Raw genomic sequence first — 24,938 nt, 5'->3', positions numbered from 1 at the left:
AGTTGCTTAAACAACTGAGCCACCCAGGTGCCCCACGTTTCTTTATTTTTAAACCTCTTTGGAGGTTTAAACAAATAAATTCATTCTTCTTTCTTTCTTTCTTTCTTTCTTTCTTTTTTTTTAAGCGGGCTCCATTCCCAAATGGGGCTTGAACTAAAGACCCTGAGATTAAGAGTCACATGCTCTACGAACTGAGCTAGCCAGGTGCCTGTAAACAAATTAAAAAAAAAAAAAAATTCACGGAACAAATGTTTACTGGATATTAATTGCCTGTGATCAATGAGGAATCATATTATTACTAACAGACATCTGACAGTTTACAGTCATGCAGTCTTGAGTAATTAGAAGGTTCTTGGTCACAGTTCCTAATGCTCACTGAGATCTCCAACAGGTGTGGGGTCCTACTGGCGCTGGTATGCTGGTCATGGCCAAGATCATCTTCTCAGCTTGCCCACAGTGTGGCTTCTTGAAATTCTAAGCCCCAGGGGATTCTTCCACACCCTCTAACTTCCTGTAACTGAGCACTAAGTTCTGGGACATCTCTACTCAGCACTCCTCTTAGTGTAATATATTTAAGTTAGTCTTTGCACTGCATTGCAAGATCCTTGAAGGCAGGGCAAGGTTGCACTCTTTTCACCTTTTGTTTTTTTTAATCCCCCAGAGTGTTTTCATAGAGCCGTAAAAGGACTCAAAATATTTGCAGCATCATACTCAAATCTTCCACCTTTTTGTCCCCTGTGAAGCCCACTCAGAGACAATCACCACAATAAAATTACAACAAGATAGAGAAAAGTCAGTGGACGTTCTTTATAAACCACAGAAAACAAATCAGGTTAACACACTATTATTAATAACATATAGATGAATCATGGTCTGTACTATTATTAATAATAATAGCAGTAATATCTAACTCTAAGCAATTACTCTACACTATTGGTCACTGCAGACCATTGCTTGCTTTCTAAGGTGAACAACATCCCAGCTCAAGGTTGATGAACCCAGAGTGCCCACTGCATCAGAATAGCACAGTAGTTCAATAATTTTGTCTGGAGAAGACAGAGATGGAGAAAAAAAGAGAGAGAGAGAGAGGTGAAATAACAAGCCAGCCCTTCTGTTACAGGTTCTTCTTTCCCATTTTGCCAATCTGGTTTCACTCATAGTGACTCATAGGGAAGGAGAAAACATCAGAATTGCATTCAGATGTGCAGAGGTTAGAAACTACTTGGTTTTCAAAACCAGCTCATCTTCCAGGAACGCTGTAGTTGCCTTCCGTTCCATTCCACTTAGATTGGCATCTGAACAGCTGCAAAAAAAATTTCCCTGAAGTCCAGAACACATTCTTATGTTGAACACCCAAAAGGGGGTATTTTAAAGGAGGTGGCGTGTATTCGCACTGTCAGAGAGGGCATTGCCATCTCGTTTCACACTGGGGATTTCCTCTGGTTTCTTTGGGTCAGTTTCATCTCCATTTTGCACTCTGCCCCTTACTCTATCGCCAGGCCCCACTTCTAGTAGCCAACCTCTTAGAGCCAATCAAGAAGTAAAGAAGAGAAAAACGCCCGCCCGCTCCCAATTTCCTTCGCTCCGCTGTTCACCAACCGCAGAGCCGGCTGAGCCTCAGCCGCTGTCATCTTTAACCCAGCTCAGCTGATCGGTTGGCGCCGCCGCCGCCGCCAGATTCCAGAAGGGAAGAACAAGAAGCTGAAAGAGTAGACATGGACGTGAATTTCGCCCCGCTCCGCGCCTGGGACGATTTCTTCCCTGGCTCTGACCGCTTCGCCCGGCCGGACTTCAGGGACATTTCCAAATGGAACAACCGGGTGGTGAGCAACCTGCTCTATTATCAGACCAACTACCTGGTGGTGGCTGCCATGATGATTTCCGTTGTGGGGTAAGTAGGGTCCCCCTCCGGGGCACTGATCGAAGGCGGCACCGTGGGGTTCCGGGTGTACAGGATCCCGGGGTGTGGAAACGCTCTCCACCCCCAGCCTCCGTCCTGGCAAGAGCAAGCGGTCAAGCCAGTGGAAACTTGTCAGGGCGAGGCCGCAGCAATCCTGATGTCCCCTTTTCCTTCCCGTGCCCGGGGCGGAGAGGTAAAGGGATTGCTAGGGGTGAGGAAATTTTGCCAGCTTCGAACAACAACAACAAAAAAAAGCCTTTTTTTTTTTCCCTTCTGTGCCCTGATTAGGCCCTTGTTGTAGATATTTGCAGCGCCCCAGTCTTTTAAAAATAAGAACCAGGGAAGTGGTGTAACCCTATTCTGGGGCTGGTGGGAACGGGCGCCGCCCTGGGAGACTTGGGCGACTGGGTGTGGATCCGAACTCTGCATTCTGGGGGTTTTTGTGTAAAAAGGGCACCCAGGAGGCGACGCGCTTTGTCGGTTTCTCCGCCTAGTGCCCGCCTCACTGTGTGAGGAAGATGAGCTTGGAGCAAGAGGGTGGGTGTTTCCTGGTGGCGCAGCTCCCGGTGTGGGGTGAAGGCTGCCCTGACTCTAGGAACGGGGTTCTCTTGCGTTTTCATCCAGGACTTGTCAGGCGTGGCTACTTTCTCTCCTTCCCTTCTAGCCCGTGGTCTCATCGTATTAAAGACCTTCTCAATAGCAGATCTTAAAATAAGTGTTGTCAAATACAGTTCCACCCGCTTCCCGCACACACACCTGTTCTTCTAGAAACCACCTTTTCTTGTAGTTTACCCTTTAAGAAATGCTTTTCTGACTTTTGCAGGATGGTGATATTCTAGATCTTGCTGATTCTATGCATCTTAAAGAAAAAGCCAACCTCATATTTTATAAAGGAACTCCCGTGCCAATACAGAGAGGCAAAGTTGGCCAGGGAGAAAGAGGAGGAATCTGCAACTTGGAGGGTGTGGGAAAGGCCAAATAGGGTGTTTCTTAGGTTGGTTTGCTGATCTTTGGCTTATTTATTGTTGAGTCACTTCTTGGTGACAAGCTCAAAACAACACCAAGATCAATCAGACATGACTTATAGCCCAAGGGCACGTGGCAGTAGTTGAGAAGCTACAGTACCAGGAACAGCACGGTGGAGAAGAGTTCACAACTTCCAGACCTGGTTCCGAGTAGTTGTCCCCATGCTGAAGAGAACCCTCATTTGTGGGATTCAGTGAACAGTTGCACAGATCCTCATTCTGTGATGCTTAAGGAATCACAAACTCTAAGAATGACTTGGTGTGTGGAAGGCACAGGCTCTGAGCCGACTCTGAATTAGAGTGGCTGCCAAGTTAAAATTAGTTGGGGTAGAACAGGGCTAAGCCCTGGGGTGGCTGCTTCCTGAACCTTTCCCCTATCCTTATGCTTGAAGCTCATTTCCCAGAACATGAAAAGATTTTGTTGAAACAAAATAAATAGTATATAGGATTGCATCTGTTGGTTTGCTTTCTTTTTCTTTTCTCCCTCTTTAGTAAAGAAACAAGCCATACATACTATCTGGTGATCTAGATATGAGGCTTTTTTGTGTGTGTGTGCGGTAACCCTCGAAACTTAGATATCAGACAAGGTTTGATACATACTAGTCAAATGTTCAGAGAAAACTATTGCTTTTCTTTCTTTCTTTTTTTTTCTAAGATTTTATTTATTTATTTGACAGGGAGGGACACAGTATGAGAGGGAACAGAAGCAGGGGGAGTGGGAGAGGGAGAAGAAGCAGGCTTCCCACTGAGCCCGTAGCCTGATGCAGGGCTCCATCTCAGGACCCCATGCCCATGACCTGAGCCAAAGGCAGACGCTTAATGACTGAGCCACCCAGAGGCCCCAAAACTATTGCTTTTCAAAGAGGTGTACTGCCCAGACTAGTCACAGGCTTGGGCAGGCTTGCTGCTTTGATGGAATCCATTTTTCACTGTGAAGGTCAGGGTCCAGCCCCCTGACTAAATATAGCTCCTTCATTATAGTGCCGTAGCCTGCTCACTCCAGGCAGTTTTGAAGAGTTGGCTATTTTCCTTTCTTTCTTTTTTTTTTTTAATAAAGATTTTATTTATTTATTTGACAGAGAGAGATCACAAGTAGACAGAGGCAGGCAGAGAGAGGGAGGGAAGTAGGCTCCCTGCCAAGCAGAGAGCCCGATGCGGGACTCGATCCCAGGACCCTGAGATCATGACCTGAGCCGAAGGCAGCGGCTTAGCCCACTGAGCCACCCAGGTGCCCTGGCCATTCTCCTTTCAAATAAGAAATGTTGGTCGGCAGTGAACTTTTTGAAGGTAAAAGTAAAAAATAGCATCTTTACTTTTATTATTTTAAAAAACTTAGAAAAGATACAGGCCAGCAGTAAATTGATTGGAAAACTACATGTGTGTAAAAAATAGGATTTCCTTCATACCCCAGTAAAAATTTGGTGTATGACCTTTACCTGTTGTCTCTGCACCCACAAACACACAGTAATTTTTCTACAAGTGACTTTTTTCTTTATAATCTAATAGTAATAAAAGCAAACATTTATTGCATACTGAGTGCTCTGTGTGCCAAGTAATTGGTAAATAATTTACCTTCATTATCTCATACAACCCAGTGAGATGAGATATTATTATTATTGTTATTACTATTATTATTATCCTTGAGGCTCAAAGAGTGTAAATTGACTTGCTCACACTTGTGCTCTGAACTAATGTGCCATATGGGGTTTTTTTTTTAAGATTTTATTTATTTATTAGAGAGAGAGAGAGAGAGAGAGAACATGAGCAGTGGGGGGGGGGGGGCGCAGAGGGAGAGGGAGAAAAAAGCTCCCCGCTCAGAGGGGCTCCATGCCAGGAGCCCAGGATCACGACCTGAGCCGAAGGTAGATGCTTAACCGACTGAGCCACCCAGGTGCCCCTAATGTGCCATAATGTGTCATCTTCTTATGAGTCATGAAGTTTAGTCTCTCTTTTTTTTTTTTTTTAAGAGATTTTATTTATTTATTTAACAGACAGAGATCACAAGTAGGCAGAGAGGCAGGCAGAGAGAGAGGAGGAAGCAGGCTCCCCGCTGAGCAGAGAGCCCGATGTGGGGCTCGATCCCAGGACTCTGAGATCGTGACCTGAGCTGAAGGCAGAGGCTTTAACCCACTGAGCCACCCAGGCGCCCCTAGTCTCTCTTTTTTTTAAAAGATTTTATTTATTTATTTGACAGACAGAGATCACAAGTAGGCAGGGAGGCAGGCAGAGAGAGAGGAAGGGAAGCAGGCTCCCTGCTGAGCAGAGAGCCCAATGCAGGGCTCGATCCCAGGACCCTGGGATCATGACCTGAGCTGAAGGCAGAGGCTTTAACCCACTGAGCCACCCAGGTGCCCCGAATTTAGTCTCTTAAAGCTGGAAGAAACCAAATATCTTCAGGGTCAGGGAGCTTAGTTGACTCTGGAACATTTTTCATTCTAAAGAGAACTTTCTCAGTGATGTCAGCAGATGGGTGGCTCAGAGCAGTGTTGGAGGCTGTTTATCTGGTTCTTCTATAGCATCTGACAGTTTCCCATACTTTGGTAGAGTGTGTGTGAAAATGTGGCCTGGGTATTTACTGGGGAAGAAACCATGTTCAAAGGGTGTTCTTCAAAGCTTCTATCCCTGAGTAGTGACAAGGGGCCTCTAGGGCCTTGTTGGAGGGCTCTAGCCTCAACTGTGAATTCTCCTGTGTTGCAAACTGGCTTGGGTCAGGATGCAGAAAGCCTGCTCTTCCAGCTCGCAGGAAGGAAGAAGTAAGACCAAGTGGATATCATTTAACTCCAAAAGCAACAGAAAGGGCTGCCTTTCCCAAGATGGGAGGTTAAGAGGGATTAGGATAGAGGTAAATCTGTATCTGAGGGCCTGATCAGGCAGGGCCTTGTAATCCATGGTTAGAAGTTCCATCTTCATCCGAAAAGCCTTATTTACCAGGCATGTGACTTTCACTCAGTAGGTCTACTCTAAGATTAATTCTGAGTGAGTGTCTTAGCTAACAGCCCTTGTTAAAGATAGTTGTCATATGTTCTGGCTCTTCAAAGAGTATAAAGTAGTGGTTAAGAGTTCAGGCACCGGAGCCACATTAAGTAAATTTTAAATCCCAACTGCCGGTCATAGCTGTGTAACCTTGGACTTCAACTGCGCCCGTGCCTCAGCCTCCTCATCTATAAATGAGTCTAATTATAGTACCTGTCTCATAGGGCTTCTATGAGGATTACCCGAGTTACTACAGGCAAAGTTCTTAGAATAGTGTCCAGCTCTTAGTTTTTGCTCCACACATGTTTCTTCTTATTATTATTATTTATCATTGTTGGTATGAGAAACATAGACAGCATCTTTATTTATTTGACAGAGAGAGATCACAAGTAGCCAGAGGCAGGCAGAGAGAGAGAGGAGGAGGAAGGGACTTGATTCCAGGACCCCAGGACCATGACCCGGGCCGAAGGCAGAGGCTTAACCCACTGAGCCACCCAGGCATCCCATAGACAGCATCTTTACCCCAACAGCTCCATCCTCCCAAGCTCCAGTTGCCAACTTACCTACTCCTACTTCTCCTTTAAGACAGCTTTAGTACCAAATCTTTGGAAACATTTTCCCTTTGTCCCTCACTTCCTTGCGTTAGTTGGGCCACACACCTGTGCCTGTCTGTATCTTTCCTGGTAGTTAACCTCACAGGCTTTTAAGTTGTCTGTTTCCTTGTCTCCACCCTGGACTATAAATTCCTTGAGGCCAGAGACTGTGGGTTTTGTTCGTGATTGCTTTTTCTTTTTCTTGCCATGGTTATCAATTGTCGTGGTTATACAATTACTTGTATTGGCTGTATCCCTGAGGCCTCCTCTATAGCAGATGCTCAGTTGTGAATACAAAGTAAATAGATGAACAGAAGGCCGCAATGTAATCACAGGAGCATCTGTTAACCGACCTAATGGAACAAATTATGTTGAAGCACATAGCAGCACTCTAGTACATAGCAACAGCATGCTCCTCAAGTGATTCTAACTGGGTCATTGCTGACAGCACTTGCTACATATTGGCTAAGATTGCTATAGTGTAAAAATACAATTTAGAAAAGGTTATAATGCAAACTCTTCACTAATTCCTATTGCCCTTATAGAATTTTGGTGAAATACTCCCCTGCCAGCTTTCTCAATATCAGCACTGTGGACAATTGGGATCATACAATTCTTCGTTGTAGAGGACTGTCCTGTGTATTGTAGGATATTTAGCAACACCCCTGCTCTCCACCCTCTGAATGCCAGGAGCACCCAGGCCCTCAAAAATCTGCCTGCAGATGTTGCCAGATATCCCTTGGGGGGGTCAAAATCGCCCCTGGTTGAGAACCACAGCTCTGTTGCCAAGAAAATCACGATAATTTAGTGATCACTTAATGCAAGTCAGTTTATAACAAGTTACAAAAACATAGTTCCTGGCAGTTACTTAGCAAAACAATTTGATTTTAGCTCCTGGCTTCTGAGTTTTCATACATAAGTATGGAGCAGATTTTAAGCTTACATGGCTTTGATCATTATCTTTGATTTATTAAATTTGTTATGTTATCATTCTTTTTTTATTCTGCCTGGAAGACTCTGCTGATTCCACAGACTCCCTTTCTATTTTTTGACAACATTCTGGCTGTTGCTTTTCTATGTTTTTGCTTAAAAGTTCATGTGCTCTGGAGTCCCACTACCATAAACTTGGAATTAACATGACTTAATTAATATAAAGTGCATTAAGGCCCAGCAAGTGATAATATTTAAACAGTAGCTGCTGGGGCGCCTGGGTGGCTCAGTGGGTTAAAGCCTCTGCCTTTGGCTCAGGTCATGATCCCAGGGTCCTGGGATCGAGCCCCGCATCCGGCTCTCTGCTCAGCGGGGAAGCCTGCTTCCGCCTCTCTCTCTGCCTGCTTCTCTGCCTACGTGTGATCTCTGTCTGTCAAAAATAAATAAATAAATAAAAATTTAAAAAAAAAAAAAACAGTAGCTGCTGTTATTATATTATGTCCCAGGTTCCAAGTATATCTGGAATTCTCACAGCTTGTGTGTTCTCTTAGAAATATTAGATGATGGATATGCTTTAGTGGTTTTGTCATAATTGTAATTTGTTTCTTATAAACACTTGTGTTGCTTCCCTTGAAGACTTCAGTTTCTTTTTGAGATTCAGGCATCATTTCAGAAAAGACTGGGTGACTTAAAAGGAATAGCATTAATAACAAGCAGGGAAGTGTGTGTTTTGCTGAAAGGGGCTTTGCATTTTTTAAATCAAGAAAGGAAAAAAGCCTAAGATTGAAGAAGATATGTACCTCCTCCATCCTTAACACAATACATCTTGCCACTAGATATTCTTTTTTTTTTTTTTTTTTTTTAAAGTAATCTCTACTCCCAGTGTGGGGTTCAAACTCACAACCCCGAGATAAAGAGTCACACGCTCCAGTGACTGAGCCAGCCAGGGGCCCCTTGATACTCTTTTTATATCATACACAGCAATAGAAGTCTCTGCCTCTATTTCAAAGTGAAAAGCAAAGACAACACCTACTGGCACCTCCAGTTTAAGTGCTCAGTATATGATGCATTCTGGTTGTGGACAGGAATTTCTGTGCTTAAGAGAACGCTGAAAGATTTGAGCTCCAGAAATCTAAAATATGGGCCATAGAACAGCAGCGTCTTTCCCTGTGGGAGCTTGTTGGAAATGCAAAATTTCAGGCACCCTCCCAGACCTCCTGAATCATAGTCAGCTTTCTGACAAGACTCTCAAGATGATTCATAGGCACATTAAAATTTAAGAAACACTGGTCTGGCCTGGTTCAAAAGAACCACTGAGAAAATTTAAATAAATGTACCCATATGCCCAGGTGTTAACCTCAGAAATACTAAATAGATACTTCGTGGGTGAGTGCAGGATCTTAACTCCCCAAGTGATTCTGATACACACCCCCAGGTTGAAGTTAAGAAGTACTGATCCCATCAAACTCCTAGTTTCACAGTTGGGAAGGCTGGAGTTCATGTGGCTAATTAGGACCAAAAGCTGCTAATAAATAGTAGCCTCTTTTATTGTTATGAAGTAAAATATTTATCCTGTTAAGTCCCATTGCAAATATTCTGAAGCTTCTAATTAACCAAATTCAGCTGTATCGCCGACTCTCACAATTTGTATTATTTGCCTTTCTTATCCTCACAAATTCCTCCCTGCCATCAGGAGTCTTATTTCCTGGCGTGGCTTCAGAAAGCACCAACCACACACAGAATTTTCAAACATATAAATGCCTCCAGTGCATCTCCAGCTAAAAGGCTCATTTATTTTTATACATGTATGATCAGGCCTCCCCTTTAAGACAGCATAGTGTAGCTCCTGAATGAGCTCATATTTTTTTCTTTTTTTGAGCCCATATATTCTTTTTTTTTTTTAAAGATTTTTTATTTATTTATTTGACAGAGAGAGAGCACAAGCAGGCAGAGAGGCAGGCAGAGAGAGAGGAGGAAGCAGGCTCCCCACTGAGCAGAGAGCCCGATGCGGGGCTCGATCCCAGGACCCTGAGATCATGACTTGAGCCGAAGGCAGCGGCTTAACCCACTGAGCCACCCAGGCGCCCCATTGAGCCCATATATTCTTAAAGTACTTCCTTACCATGTGGCCTGGGGAGGTGTTACCAGAGGGTGGAAACTCCAGGTGCCACTTCATGCTTCTAGTTGTTTGAAATGGCAAGACATTTCTGGAAGGCTGGTACTTCTGTTTGAAATGAGCATTACTTTAATCTTTTCAGAATGAGTGTGGTCCCATAATGTGTTTGAGGCCTATGGCTGCCAGTTGTCTGGTATTGAATTCAATAGTCAAATTGTTGGTACTTTTTAATGCTGCAAAAATGAAAAACCCAAGTTTCTAGTTGGTAAAGGAAGAACGGGATTAGAGAGCTCTGGGACGTTCTGGATTGGAATGTATTAAAACATTTGCAGATGGAATTCATGGCAGTTCTTTTATGCCAAAACCTAGCAAAAAGTTGTTGAGATTAATCAACTCCCACACCAATGCTACAATATTACTCTTTTTTTTTTTTTTTTTTGCTTCGTCCACTACACAAAGACTATGAAGCATTTTCCAACTTCTCAGGCGCCATGCTAGGAGACACAGTGGAGAATAGGACTCCATGATACCTGCTTTCATCGTGTTTAGAGTCTAGAGGGGCAGCAAGGCGAAACTGCAGACATAATTAATTTTCATACAAAGATAGCAAGTGTACAGAAATATACCCATACATCAAAACAGTCTTTTCAAAAAAAAAAAAAAAAAAAAAAAAAACAGTCTTTTCAACCTGACTTACCTTTTTTCTCCTGTTCATTATGATCCCAAATTTCAAAACTCAGGTGTTGAAAATGGGAGAGGCTTTGAGTGTGGACAGGGGAAAGGATAATTCATGTTTCCTTCCCATCCCCCCCTGCAGCTCAGTTGTCTTTTACTCAGTTGGGTAAGAATTTACTGAGCACGTGCTGTATGTCAGAGACTGAGCAGGCACAGAGGGCACAAGCAGGAACACTGCTCCACCCTACCTTCCCAGTCCTCCCAGAATTAATCCCCTCCTGCCCTCCGGTCCTTCTTTATCTCCACTTGAGACAAGGCACCTGCAGTGCTGGCCTGTGCCTTTCCTTGATGGGTTATGTGCTGCTTCTGAGTACAGAACTGTAAGAGGTCTGTCAACCCTCAATAAAATTTATAATCAAAATTCTTCATCTAATAAGGATTGCCTTTCATTAAATCCTCGGACACTGTTTATGAAGCCTTGTTCTTGACTTCCCCTCCGAACACTTAAAAAAAAAAAAAAAAAGAAAAAAATTTCCTGCTACCATCAGCCTGGGGATGGTCGTTGCTGTCTCCTTTTCCCATATTAGGATTTATAATGATTCTGGATAAGTGTGCAAATGAGTGTATTTTGGATTCCTGGTCCCTTTCTTAGAAGGCAAAAGCTCTCAATCTACTTAGTAGGGGCCGAGAGCTCTGCTTTAGAAATCCAATTCTGAAAGATGAACTTGACCTTAATACCAAATTGCGCAGCACTATTAGACATTTCTTATTCTTTTCCTTTTGGACAAATGAATTCTATGCCTTATTACTCAGCTTCAGAATACATACCCATAACATCCTCCTCTGTCCGTTGCAATGGGCTTTCTCGCCTCTTATTTCCGAGAACACTTTCATGCCTGTGATCTCAGACAAAAGCCGCAGGCTGCCTCTCCCTTCTGTAAGGATTTACCATTAAACAGGTGGGATTTCCCAGCCTGCCCTTCCATGGAGCAATCACTAACGGAGACACCACTGAAAAGGCAGAAAGTCCAACTGAAGTGGAAAATTGAAGCTTTGGTGCCTGCCTCTCTAATCTGCTTCCGTCCACATGCACGTGGTTTCTCCCTGTCTCAGAGGAACAGAAGGGAATGGAGAAATTGGGTGTTGGTGGGGGGAAAACGGGCTGCGTGATCCCTATAAGAAAGAAGATTAAGTGCCACCAGGCTCATTTACATTTGCCCATCCCCGGCCTTCTCCGTGCGGTCAGAACCTGCCGTGGGGAAACAGTTGAATTTACTCTGCTGAAAGGATTCAGAAAGAACAGTTTGCAAACAAAGATCTTTCCACCTCAGTTCCAAAACATTATCTGTTGCAAGAGTGCCTATGGGTTCCTAATTGCTGAAAGCAATGATGAGTATACCTGAAGGTCCATTACACCGTTCTCTCAGCATCATATATGGTAGAAATTTGACCTAATGTAAAGTTTCAAAAGGGACAGTTGCAAGCTAATCAGATCCTTGTACACTGTTATTGGAAGTGCCATCGCTGAGGGAAGTCTGAGATATATGGCTTCTAAACCAGACCCAATTAACTGTTGACTAAGAAAAAAATAAGCAATTAGCTTAATAAGCAAAAGAAAACATGGAGGTTCATAAAGGTGTGTCTTCGGTGAATACTTTAAACTTGTCGGCCACTGCCAACAGAGTGGCCATTTGAGTGTTTAGACCCATGGTGCCAAGTGCACAGGCTGTGACTAATAGACAGTACCAACAGGGATGCAGTAAATTCTGTGGGTCTTCCTAATTCAGTTGGCTAAGATCTCAATGTTAGTTTACGACCTCCTTTCTGTGACCAAAGGGGCAGGCTCCCATCCCACCTTAGACTGCTCCAAAGTCTCCTTTACCTGGTGATTATTAAGCCAAGGTGACCCTGGTCATACTGACTCCCAAGCTGATTTGTACATTTACATCTATACTTTATAGTCAGAAATAGTATTTGCTTGGACAGAAGCCATGCTGGGAAACCAGAATAACCACGGAAGGCCACTGGGTTTATCTGGGGAATCAAAGAGCAGGAGGGGCCTGTACAGACATGTCTGCAGGACTCTGAGTCTCCTGTGCTCCCCCATGCTCCCTCCTGATCCCCAGCACATGCTAGTGGCAAGACTTAACAAAGTTCCCCCTGCCGGGAAGCCAAAGGGCCCTTTCGGACCACGTCACAATCATTTTGCCTCACATCTGGACGGGCACACATGATATTTCCTACTTTTCTTTTTCCTCTGTTCCTTTCATCACAGCTCTGTGAAGGTACAAAGACAGGGACTATTTCTCTGGTAATATTTAGTGTGCACTGAGAATAATAGTGATTTGTCCAAGAGAAACTTCCTGTCACTTCATTCCTAGTTATGGAAAGTTGCTAGGTGCCAGGGAGAAAATGTTACAGTCCCAGCCCTCAAAGAGCTTAATCCAGTGGGGGATAGACGTGCATCCAGTCCTCATTCAAGTAAATGTAACACCACCGCTGTGATGAGGCTAGGAAGGAGAGGCATATGGTGCTCTGATGTGGCCAGAGAGACAGAAGAAGGGCTGATCAGGGTGCATTTTGAAGGAAGTAGGAGTGAATCATGCAGAGAATGGCTTGTGTGCAGGCTGTGGGGGCCAGAGATAGGGCAAGGTCTAGGGTGAGATCAAAACCCCCGGGGGACGGAGTGTGAGATCAGGAGGCTGTGTATGAAAAGACCACAGGCAGGGCTGCTGCTAGCCCTCGGGCTCCATCATACTGATTATTGAAAGCACCCCTTACTCCTAGCAGATGCAGCCCAAGCCAGATTGGTTAGTGAGTCAAATGTGGCCTGGAATGTAGGCACCCCCCTCCCCGCTGCCGCCCCCTTATCACCCCAGCCAGTCCTCCTTGTGCCAGGTACAAATCCCATAGCAGTATTTAGTGGCCTGGAGGCACACACAGGCAGGCGCCAGACCCTGGGGGGCCTTGGAGCATGTGTAACGAACTGTGTTTTTACTGTTTTTATTCTAAGAGCAAGGAGAAGCAAGAAAATGGATGGGTGGGTTCATCTGTGCAATGACCCTTCTGGCTATTGAAGGACCACAGAAAAACATCACCAGTTTAGAGAAATCCACTGTGAGTAAATTGTTCCCTGCCTTTCTTGGTGAGTCAGGCTTCCTCAGGAACCCAACTACAAAAATACCTTTTGGGGTTAGAAAATTGGAACTCAGGGCAAGGCGGCTTCCGCTGCTCAGGAAGTATTTCACTGCCTTTTTGGCTCTCGTGGGCCTTGCATTGTGCCCAGAGTTACCAACGGTACACTTGACTTGCTCTGAGGATCTCTGTTTTGGTAAACTTTTATCGCCAATCCTACGTACAGCGGATGAGTTTGGACATATTTACTAACCTGTGCATTCCCTACCTTGCTTATGTGTAAAATGAAATGTGTTTTTCCAGATCTGTTCTAGCTCTAAAATTGTGTGGTCAGCCAGGTTTTTTGTTTTTGTTTATTCCACCCCCCACTTCAGGAGCTGAAATTATAGCTCTGGCTAGCTGAATCATGTTGGCACATTCAGGACATGTGTCCACACCTGCTGGTAGCCACCTTGCCTCAGAGAGAAACCAGAATGTCAAGGGATTTCCCAGAATGATCCTTCGTTGCTGACCGCAAGTGGAAGAATACTGAGAATGGGTGGGTGTGGGGGCGGGGGGATTGGAGTCTGGAAGCTGCCTAACAATACACAAGGGGCTGTCATGAATTGCTGTCATGGTTACATCAGCTGGCATCCTTTTCTCTCCCCCACATCCCTTCAAATGTGTTTCATCACTTCTCTAGGCCTCAGTTTATTCATCTGTGCAATGGGACTGAAGCTCTTTATCTTTGAACACTCTACAGTTGTTAAACTAGATCCTATTTCCATCAAGGACAGAAAACTGCATTCTCTCTCTCTCCCACTCTGTCCCTTCTCCCTTCTCTGTCCTTTTCCCTTCTATCTTCCTGTCTCCATTCCTCCCACCCTTTCTCACTGGGGGACTACCAGTAGATGAAACTCCACCCATCAGAGCCCAGTGGCAATTGTCCCCACGAAAGCTGGGGTAATATATTTATGGGAGTTTTTGTCTAAAGCTTCCTGGGCTTTATTGTGACTGGCATGACTAAGAGCCCAGCTGTTGACTAAGAAATTTCACTCATCTCAGATGAGAGCCGGCTCCCAAGCTCCTGCACCCACTGGAAAATGAAATTAAACCCTGGAGGGTGGTGTTTTATTTTCCTCCAAGTGCAAGTAGGTGCCAAGGCCTTGGAGTGGTGCAAATTTTACTCTTTGTTAGAATGGAATGGCACTTAAGAAGAATAAGGAAGAAAACCATTTCTGCTCCGAGTAACTTTGTTCATTTTTTCCAGCTTGGAAATTTGGTTACTTTCTAATTATAGATTGTGGCTGGGTGTGTTGTAAGCTAAAACCAGTTCTATAGGGCTCTGTGCTCTGTTCTTTTCCCTTGAACATGAGCAACAGGAACAGGTGAAAAGCAAATTTGGAATTGCTTGAGTCAGGCCTGGATTTTTTGTTGTTCTTTGTCCTGGGCTTTATTTAGACTTTCAACATAGAAGCCTACTTTGCTTGTCCAGAGGAAAACAGACAAAACTTGGCATACTTTTTATGATGTGCTTCACCTCATGAATTATTTTGATAGGTGTTCTAGAAGGAACTGAGTAGGATACCTTTGCTATTTTGCTACCAACCAACCGTCTTTTATTTGCAGTTTATGCAAGACAGTTTCCTTAAACTTGAACCCTCCACTCGAGTGTTTTGCATTAATGTTGATGTTTGCTTTCCTTTACAGCTCAAAATTATCTGGGTGAAACTAGTAAACAATGGGAATAAACTACCCACGATGCTGCCCAGTATAACGGCTCCAGTCTCTCAGGAAAACTTCTTTCGGTGTCTTTCGAGGGCTAGGAATGAGATGTATTAATCGGTAACAGTTTCTGGGCCTCTCCGCTCCGTTTCCTTTACCACCTGCTAAAAAAGATTTTATTTTTGCCCTGTCCAGTTCTTCCCTTCTCCAAGCCTGCAGTAGTCTTTCCCAGATCTGGGCAGAAGGTACAGCATAACCCAGATACAATTTTTTAAAACAGAAAAAGTACAGAGTGACTCTGTGGGCCCAGACGATAAAGAACTGGTGAAGGACAGACAGAACGGTTCCATTGCTGGACGCTGGGAAAGCCTGGGGGAGTGGGGTGGTACCCCTTGCCACAAGAGGATCTGGAGAAGCGCCAGGAAACCAGGCTTTGAGTGGGAGAGGGAACAGCATCGCTGTGGTGTATGAATTGCAATTGCATGAATGTTGTTGGAGAGACAATGGAAGTAAAGATGGGCGGTTGTAGCTGGCCTGTGCCCAGCCTGGGTTATAGACAGGGGAGAAGCTGCTTTTATATTTTTATATTTTCCTTTCATATATGTTCATTTTATTTCTGATTACAAAATAAGTTACTAATTGTAAAAATTTCTCCTTCTCAGGTACATGACATATATAAATCCACCTAATGGAGAGAATGTAGTATGATTACTTTTACCCACTCAATAGACTAGCAAATCTTTCCATATTATCGAGTATTTAAAAATAGCTGCATATACCACCTCTAAAATGGTGGCCATATATGTTACTGCTGTAAGTTTTTCCTCATAAATACCACTCCTGTGAAGATTGTTACATCTCGGTCTTTGCATTGTATTTGTTTCCTTTGATTGTATTCTGAGGAGGAGATTTATTGCCTGGAAGGGGATGAATATTTGAATGAAATAAGCAACTTACTATTATGGGGTTTTACTCTAAATTATGTCCTACTGCACTACTCTTACCACTGTTTAATTCCATGCGTTTTAATAGAAATTTTTTTTTTAAGATTTATTTATTTATTTGACAGAGAGAGATCATAGTAGGCAGAGAGAGAGGAGGAAGCAGGCTCCTCGCTGAGCAGAGAGCCCGATGCGGGGCTCAATCCCAGGACCCTGAGACCATGACCTGAGCCGAAGGCAGAGGCTTAACCCACTGAGCCACCCAGGCGCCCCTTAATAGAAATTTTTAACTTTACCAAAGCAGTTTCACATTGATTTTATCCCTGATTTCACCCATTAAGGAATGCAGTACTTCCTCTCTTACTTGAAACTATTTCACATAGCTTTTGTGTTTCAGAAGGCAGACTCAGAGCTAAAACATAAAGGGATTTTTTAAAAAGAACCTTAGTTATCCCAAATACGAACCCTGCCATGAGTGCGAATCCTTCATCTGTTCTGTTTCAGAGAAAGTAAGCTCTTGGCATCACCTCCCAGTCCTGTGTTCCCCCTGTCTCTCATTTCCAAATTAGTCATGTTGATATTCAGAGCATGATGAAAACACACTGACTCTCATTGTCCTTGCAGAGTAAAATGCTCGTTAAGCCTGTTATTAGGGTATAAAGTTAGTAACTCATTGTCCTTACTGACCACAAATGTCATATTAAGAACTATGTATATGCTGTGGGTTGGGTGTCAGTGAGGGCCACAACACCCAGTCCCTTCTCACTTCGGAAATACTGCGTCTAGTTTTCCTCTTTCTTATCAACAATAGTGTAACCTCTGGGTATGTAACAATGAAGGTGGGGGCTCTGTGCTTGGAAATCTCAGCTGATAACCCATCTCCTAATGACACTCTTGCCCCTTTTAAAGAATTATAATAGAGTCTCTGTGCTGGGAGTCATAGACTGAGATGCTTCCAAGGGCCAGGCAGGTTATGTAAGAGAGCAGTGCAGGGCAGCTGTTAGACAAGCAGTGATGAATGGGGGCTCAGTGAGGGCCATGCAGTAGATGATCGTAGGGACACGGGGGCTAACTGGAGAGCATTTGTTCCATAGGAAAGAGAAGGCGCTCTAGCCAGCCATTGACAGGTGGAAAAGTGAGCCTACTCTTGTTAGATTTTCTCATTTACAGGAGAAGCTAGAAATCCCAAGTTGTATGGATTTTTTTCAATACATTGGGATTCAAGTAAAAGTTCTTTTTAAACACTGTACCATCCAAACACAAATGTGACAACAGACTGGGTCTGGCCCATGGAGGCCATCATGGGACCTCTATACACATCTGTTGTGGCAGCTTCTGGGAGGATTTAGATAAACCCGAAGAGCTCAGAAAATATGTGAGTGCTGTCCGGGGTGTGTACTAGAGCCCAGGATATAATGAAATGAAACGTCCCCTCCAAAAGAGGCAGTCTCTCTTAAATTATAAAAGTCTCTTAGCTCTTTGCCGCATTTACCGTGAGAATGAAGACCGTTCTCAGCAATCAGACTGTTGATGTTCCAGCAAATGTCAGCATCACTCTGCAGGGACACACGGTGATCGCGAGAGGCCCGCCAGGATCCTGTGGGGGGATGTCAGTCACATCAGTGTAGACATCAGTCTCCTGGAAGGAGAAAGAAGAGGCTCAGAGTTGACAAACCTGGGGGAAGAGAAAGGGTCAGGCTCCTGTTTGCACCATCTGTAGTCACATACAGAACGTGATCAAGGGCGTCACACTGGGCTTCCATTACGGGTGGAGGTAGGGCTGTGCTTGCTTCCCCAGCAATGTCGTTCCCTGGGAGAATGGTTCTCTTGTCGAAATCCAAAATTTCTTGGGTGAAAAATACATCTGCAGGGTTTGGATGAGGCCAGGCCTGCCTTGTTCAGTATCTCGAGGCCAGACCTGGCTTGTTCAGTATCTCAAGCCCAGGAGAATGAGTTAATTCTTGAAGGAAACAACATTGAACATGTATCAGATTTGGCGGCTCTGGTTCAGCAAACCGCAACAGTTGAAAACAAAAATATCAACAAAAAGTTTGGATGGTACCCGCGTTTCTGAAAAAGGACCCGTTCAGCAAGGCGACAGACAAGTAAGACTGAAGTTGTCCAGCTATAGAAACAGCAAGATCCCAGATGGTTCTTCAGACTTATTTGTAGTATTTTGTTTGTTTGTTTGTTTGTAGTATGTTTTATTTATTTTTTTTTAAGATTTTTTTAATTTATTTATTTGACAGACAGAGATCACAAGCAGGCAGAGAGGCAGGCAGAGAGAGAGGAGGAAGCAGGCTCCTTGCTGAGCAGAGAGCCCAATGCGGGGCTCGATCCCAGGACCCTGAGATCATGACCTGAGCCGAAGGCAGCGGCTTAACCCACTGAGCCACCCAGGCGCCCCTGTAGTATGTTTTAAAATGCAATAAAAACTGGGGCGCCTGGGTGGCTCAGTGGGTTAAGCTTCTGCCTTCGGCTCAGGACATGATCTCAGGGTCCTGGCATCGAGCCCCACATCAGGCTCTCTGCTCAGCGGGGAGACTACTTCCCCCTCTCTCTCTCCACCTGCCTCTCTGCCTACTTGTGATCTCTCTCTCTCTCTCTGTCAAATAAATAAATAAAATCTTTTAAAAAAATAAGAAGATAAAATGTAATAAAAAACATGTATGGACTTTCAGGGAAAATGTTTTTGAAAATTATAGGCCTCTAATAAGATGACCAGTTTGTTGGGAGTCAGACTTCCAAATGTCTTGGCTCACCATTTTTCTCACCTCCATGCCTCAGTTTCTTCTTCTGAGAAATGAATTAATACTATCTGCCTCATCACATTATGAGGATTAAATAAGACCATGTAGGTAAGTACTCAGCATGGACTTGACTCCTCCTCACTTTCTTCACCTTCATTCACATCCTGCGGCTCCCAGTGCTGACCTCGCCTCCCTCTTTTCTTCTTATTCCAGGTTCCTGAGCCCCTTCAACATGATCCTTGGAGGCATTGTGGTGGTGCTTGTGTTCACGGGGTTTGTGTGGGCAGCCCACAACAAAGACATCCTCCGCCGGATGAAGAAGCAGTATCCCACGACATTTGTCATGGTGGTCATGCTGGCTAGCTACTTCCTCATATCCATGTTCGGGGGAGTCATGGTCTTTGTGTTTGGCATCACTTTTCCTTTATTGCGTAAGTGAACCTCAGTCTTCTTTTCTTATGCCATAAAAAAAAAAGAAAAAGAAAAAAAAAAGTAGGAACAATTGTTCACTGGGAATTACCTGGCCTGTTCTTTATGTGTGTTGGCATGTCTGCAAAATTATCTGAATTTTTTGCCACAACAGATCAAGACCTGATGTTTCACTAATTCCACAGAGATATATTGAGGGCCTGGTATGTGCCAGACAGTCTTCTGGGGATACGAAAAGGCACAAAAGAAATACAAATCCCAAGTCCCCCGGCAAGAAATTTGCACAGCCTGCATCAGCCTCTAGATTTGTCTAATGTTCGTCTGTTCTCAATCTCCTTAAAGATTCCTAAAGGACATTCATACTGTCCTGACACAGAATGAATGGATTTCATTTAGAAATAAACTCTTTACTGTCTACTTTACTCAGTAGATCATGTTCAGTGTCAAAGTGCCCTAAGTCTTTAAGAATAAGTGGCCCAGAATACAATTACTGAGTACTCTGATTTTGGTGGCAAGAGCCAGATATTTCCCAAATTTTACATGTGTCATTTACTGAGATCCCAAACGCTTGAAACCTGATATACAGAACAGATATAATCCCAGTCTCATCAGCAGAAATCTAATTAAAATTCTATTATATTAAGTCACAGGAAGATCCCTTTAATAGCATTTCACATGGGCATTTATTTCATTAAATAAAATCAGTTGCTTGTTTAGGGTTATGTTAGATTAAGCCCAGATATTTCTGGGTGAATTCACACCTTAATGGACAAAGTATTTGTTTTTTTTTTAAGTATTTATTTAAGTAAACGCTATACCCAATGTGGGGTTTGAACTCTTGACCTCCAGATCAGTAGTTGCATGCTCTTGCAACTAAGCCAGCCAGGTGACCCTTACTGGACAAAATGTTTGAATCAGCAAATTCAAACTTTTGAAATATTCCTGAAGTTCTCCTTATGTGCCAAGCTTAGTATTTCAAAGGTTCTGGTTTGTTTTTAACGCAGCTCGTTAACTTCAGTACCTTTCCACAACAGGGCCCCGGACAGGCCAGTGTTATGAAATAGATCATTGGTAGAGAGTCAAGTGTCCAGATTTCTATTCCTAGACCTGCTGGAAACCAGCCATGTGATTTGGACCAGGTACCCTATATGGGCTGCAGTTTGCTCATCTATAAAATGAGGAAATTAGAGAGGATTCTTGACTCCTAGACCTTGATGATTGTCAGAATCATATAGGACACTTAAAAAATATGGATTGCCTAGCCATATCCCTTAAGATCTTGATTCTGTGATTTGACAGTGGTGCTCCCAAAACCTGTATTTTTAGAAAGTTCCTCAAATGTTTCCAAAGCTCTAAGTTGGGAGTCTCCAGATGTAAGGCATACCAGTGTTTCTCAAAATGAGGGTCTAAGATCACATATATGAGAATCATCCAGAGTGAATAGTGGCTCTTTACATCATGGAGCTTTACCTCAGTCTTTCTGGATTTTGGGTGGTGGAGACCTGGAATTTGCCTCTTTTTAACAGGCTCCCTAGGTGATTTATATGTGCATGGGGGTTAGAAAATCACTGATAGAGATCCCCTGCTGGGCCTGTTTAAAATACAGATTCCCAGGCCTGTCCCTTCATGGTTCTGGTTCAGGAGGTCCAGGAGAGGGGCCCCGGAATGTTTCTTAGTAAACAGATGTGAGTAATTGTAAGTGATGAAGCAAATGTGCAGAACCTTGAGGTACCTGAGATCTATAAAACCATGAGTTTTTATCTAGACATCTATACTCAGCACTGTGGGCGACTACCCCTCGGGAGGCACATCTGCCCCTCAGGAGGCACATCCTGGTGGACTTCACCCGCACACTTCCTGCAGGAAGATTATCAGTGAACCGAGCATGAGTTCCTTTTTGGAAAACTTTGTGTAAGTCGGTTTTTACGTGAGTTGGAATCCTGTTGATTCACTGTGAATTTCAAGGCATTTAAGTAGTAGCAGAAGGGTAACAACTCAGCGTGAGAGAGTGTGGCTGCCAGATTAGGGTCCTTCCTGCTGAATACGTTTTCCTTTACACATAAAGAAAACTTAATATATGACTTGACGACGAAGAGCCTAAGACCAAGTCCAAGGATCCTTTTGAGGACTTGGATCAGTTAGAGAACCGGACTGGTCTACAGCTAACTGAGGCGGTTTCCCTAAAGTGTGAAGACAGGGAGCGTAAGGTCACGGTGGACAGAGAACCATTGCTTGCGTGCTAACCGGGTTTCATTTCCCCGCAGTGATGTTCATCCACGCGTCGTTGAGACTTCGGAACCTCAAGAACAAACTGGAGAATAAAATGGAGGGAATAGGCTTGAAGAGGACACCGATGGGCATTGTCCTAGATGCCCTAGAACAGCAGGAGGAAAGTGTTTCCAAAATCGCTGACTATATCAGCAAAGTGAAGGAATAAATACCCATGCCCCATTGATAGGGCTGTGGCAGACATCAAGTTGCAGTTTGCCCTTATCCAGACCTACTTCCCATTTGTGTTCTTGAACTCGGAGGCGCCTGTACCATCCACCTATCTATGGCAGCATGCATGTGTAGGCCCAACTGTTAACATCTCCGATGCTCCAGAGAGAAGCCCTCAGAAACAGTGAGAAAACTACCCTCCTATTATGCCTGAAGTCTCAAGTGTGTCTATGCAAACTGCTAGGAAAGGGATCACACTTGCTTCTGTAGAGAAATAAAAGAAAAACAATTCTGCGTTGTACAGCAACAGTACTGTTAACTTGTAGGGAGAAAACTAATTGTATCAAGGCAATACGAGTAAATGAAAAAAAATACTGTTAAAGTAGATGTCAACACGTTAGACTGTTTTAATCCTCTGCCCCACCCGTGTCCTCCTCCAAAAATATTTCCTGGGACTAGAATACGTGCAGTCTAAACTAGTTTGGCTTTTCTTCTTCTTCTTTTAAAATCAGAGATGATCTGTATCACTTTACCACCTGTTTGACGTGCAGTGGAAACTGGATAAACCAGTTTTTATTTTGTTTACAAATATAAAGATAGCTGTTTAGGAGACTACTTTGTCAAGTTTTTGTAAATTTTTGAAATGCTAGTAATGCCTTTTCACTAGCAGGTATCTGTTGCAACCTCAAGATCACCTTCTTTAAGGTTATAGCTATATAACCTATATTATTGAGAGTCTTGTTAAAAAAAGCAACAACAAAAAAATAAAACTTGAGTTCTGTTCATGTGGCACATCTTTTGTTGTTTTGATAAAAAGATGTCCAAGATAATGTTTCCTATATTTTTTTCACTGTTTAGTTTTTAACTGGAACATTCAGAAAGAAGGAAATTGATGTACATTGTATTGATTTCTTAGGGGCACAAAGAGAACAATAATGGTTGGTCTTTTGAATCTGAAAGGCATCTGTCGATGACCAAGCAAAAAGACTTATGAAGGTGGGAGTCACTAGTGGCTTTCTGCACTTCATAAAAATTGTAGATAGCAATGGTTACCACCGTATGTTTTCATAGCTAGACATTAGAATCAAGATAGCATGAGTTTATATATCCTGTTACTTTCTTCCTTTTATTTCTCATGTATTTAGAAATAGATGATACGAAATGTTTTGCTTGCCAGTTGAGTGATTTCATAGATGAAGAGACAACATTTGGGTTTTCCTAACACTGAGTTATGAAGACAACTGGAGCAGTACTTACTGAAGAGACTCTCTGTACATCCTAAAATAAGAAGCCACAGCATATGCTGCTCCTGATTTGTCTTGCATTTTAACTTCTCACCCAACCCGCAGCCTTCCTCTCTAGCACAGTGAGAGCACCTTGACTTCATAGACATGGTGTAGAGTTTGTACCCTTACCCAAAGATGGAGAATAAAGTTTACCCAAGATTTTTATTTGTGAGGCTTTGTTTCATGCACATCTGTTGCTAAATACCTGGGATACTTGGTGACAACCCTCTACACGATGAGGACTTGCCCTGCGGCAGAAACCACTCAGCTTGTGTTTCACACACCATAGTCTCCCCCCTCATGCCCCCTATCCGTGCTTCTGCTTTCCATGGTTTCAGTGACCGGCAGTCAGCCTCGGTCTAGAAGCAGACGATTCTCCTCCCGACACATCAGGAGGTCAATGGTAACAAATATGACAACACAATGCCTACGCAATTCCCCTCACTTCATCTCCATAGGAGGCATTTTCTCATCTCACGTCATCACAGAACAAGGATAAGTATGTACAGTCAGATGATTTTGAGAGACCGCATTCACATACCTTTTTATCATAGCATATTATTATTGTTCTAGTTTATTATCAGTTTTTGTTGTTACTTTCTGTGCCTCATTTACAAATTAAACTTTGTTGTAGGCACGTACAGGGAAAAAACGATATATGTAGGGGATTCAGTACTATCTGTGGTTTCAGGCATCCACTGGGGTTCTTAGGCCATATCCCCATGGGATGAGGGGTGGAGGGGCTATAGCACTATTTAGTAATACTTTAATTCTTTAGTAATTTCCAGTTAGAATAAAATTGAATTCCAATGGGATCCTTTTTTAAACCTGACATATTTGAGCCCTTTCTAGTGTCTACACGAATTCTGTAGACTGAGGGCAAAAGTGACAACTTAAATAAAATATATACTCTTAATAATTACTAATGGTTGGTGGTCAATTCTAAAAGGAAAATAATATAAAAATGTAGCATGTAAGAGCTGTAAATCATTGCATTTTAAAAACAAGTTGGGGTGCCTGGGTGGCTCAGTGGGTTAAAGCCTCTGCCTTCAGCTCAGGTCGTGATCTCAGGGTCCTGAGATTGAGCCCCATATCTGGCTCTCTGCTCAGCGGGAAGCCTGCTTCCCCCTCTCTCTCTGCCTCTCTGCCTACTAGTGATCTCTGTCTGTCAAATAAATAAATAAAATCTTAAAAAAAAAAACAAGGGGCACCTGGCGGGCTGTCGGAGTGGGATCAAGAGTGTGACTCTTGATCACAGGGTTGTGAGTTCAAGCTCCGTGTTGGGTTTAGAGATTACTTAAAATCTAAAAAAAACAAAAAACAAAAAAAACCACACCAAGTTAAATATATACAATGGAATATTATGCAGCCTTCAGAAAGGATGAATACCCAACTTTTGTATCAACATGGACAGAACTGGAAGAGATTATACTGAGTGAAATAAGTCAAGCAGAGAGAGTCAATTATCATATGGTTTCACTTACTTGTGGAGCATAAGGAATAACATGGAGGACATTAGGAGAAGGAGAGGAGAAGTGAGTTGGGGGAAATCGGAGGGGGAGACAAACCATGGGAGACTGCTGTGAACTCTGAGAAACAAACTGAGGGTTTTGGAAGGGAGGGGGTGGGGAGAATGGGTGAGCCTGGTGGTGGGTATTAAGGAGGGGATGCATTACATGGAGCACTGGATGTGGTGCATAAACAATGAATTTTGGAACACTGAAAATAAATAAAATTAAGACAGTAAAAAAAAAAAAGTTAAAATCTTCAACTAAGATTTTTAGGTTAGGAATGGGTAGATGGAACAAGTGTAAGTAAGCGGCTTCACCTGTCCCTTGACAAAAATCTGTGTAGTGAAACTGTAAGCTATGTATTTGGATCATCTTTTCTCATCACACATCTAAAATTAAAGCCGTCTTTTGGGACTATTAGCACTTTTTGAAATTCCTGACTTTATTAATACTGTGGCTATATAAGCAAACATAAGGTCTTTCAAGAACTTCAACCACTGGGGTGCCTGGGTGGCTAAGTGGGTTAAGCCT

At 43.3% G+C, this 24,938-nt stretch overlaps 1 protein-coding gene across 1 annotated transcript; it reads left to right on the top strand.

Moving 5' to 3' along the window:
- The first annotated feature begins 1,683 nt into the window (after window positions 1–1,683).
- ARL6IP5 (ADP ribosylation factor like GTPase 6 interacting protein 5) lies at window positions 1,684–23,061 on the top strand. Its single transcript, XM_047747090.1, has 3 exons — window positions 1,684–1,891; window positions 18,956–19,173; window positions 21,436–23,061. The coding sequence occupies exons 1-3, from the start codon at window positions 1,716–1,718 to the stop codon at window positions 21,606–21,608; spliced, it is 567 nt and encodes a 188-aa protein (XP_047603046.1). The 5' UTR covers window positions 1,684–1,715; the 3' UTR covers window positions 21,609–23,061.
- The last annotated feature ends 1,877 nt before the right edge of the window (window positions 23,062–24,938 follow it).

This window comes from Lutra lutra, chromosome 1 (assembly GCF_902655055.1).
Source record: "Lutra lutra chromosome 1, mLutLut1.2, whole genome shotgun sequence".
In the NCBI taxonomy this organism is placed as follows: Eukaryota; Metazoa; Chordata; class Mammalia; order Carnivora; family Mustelidae; genus Lutra; species Lutra lutra.
The sequence above is the reverse complement of the archived record's forward strand: the minus strand, read 5'-3'. Positions and strand labels throughout refer to the sequence as shown.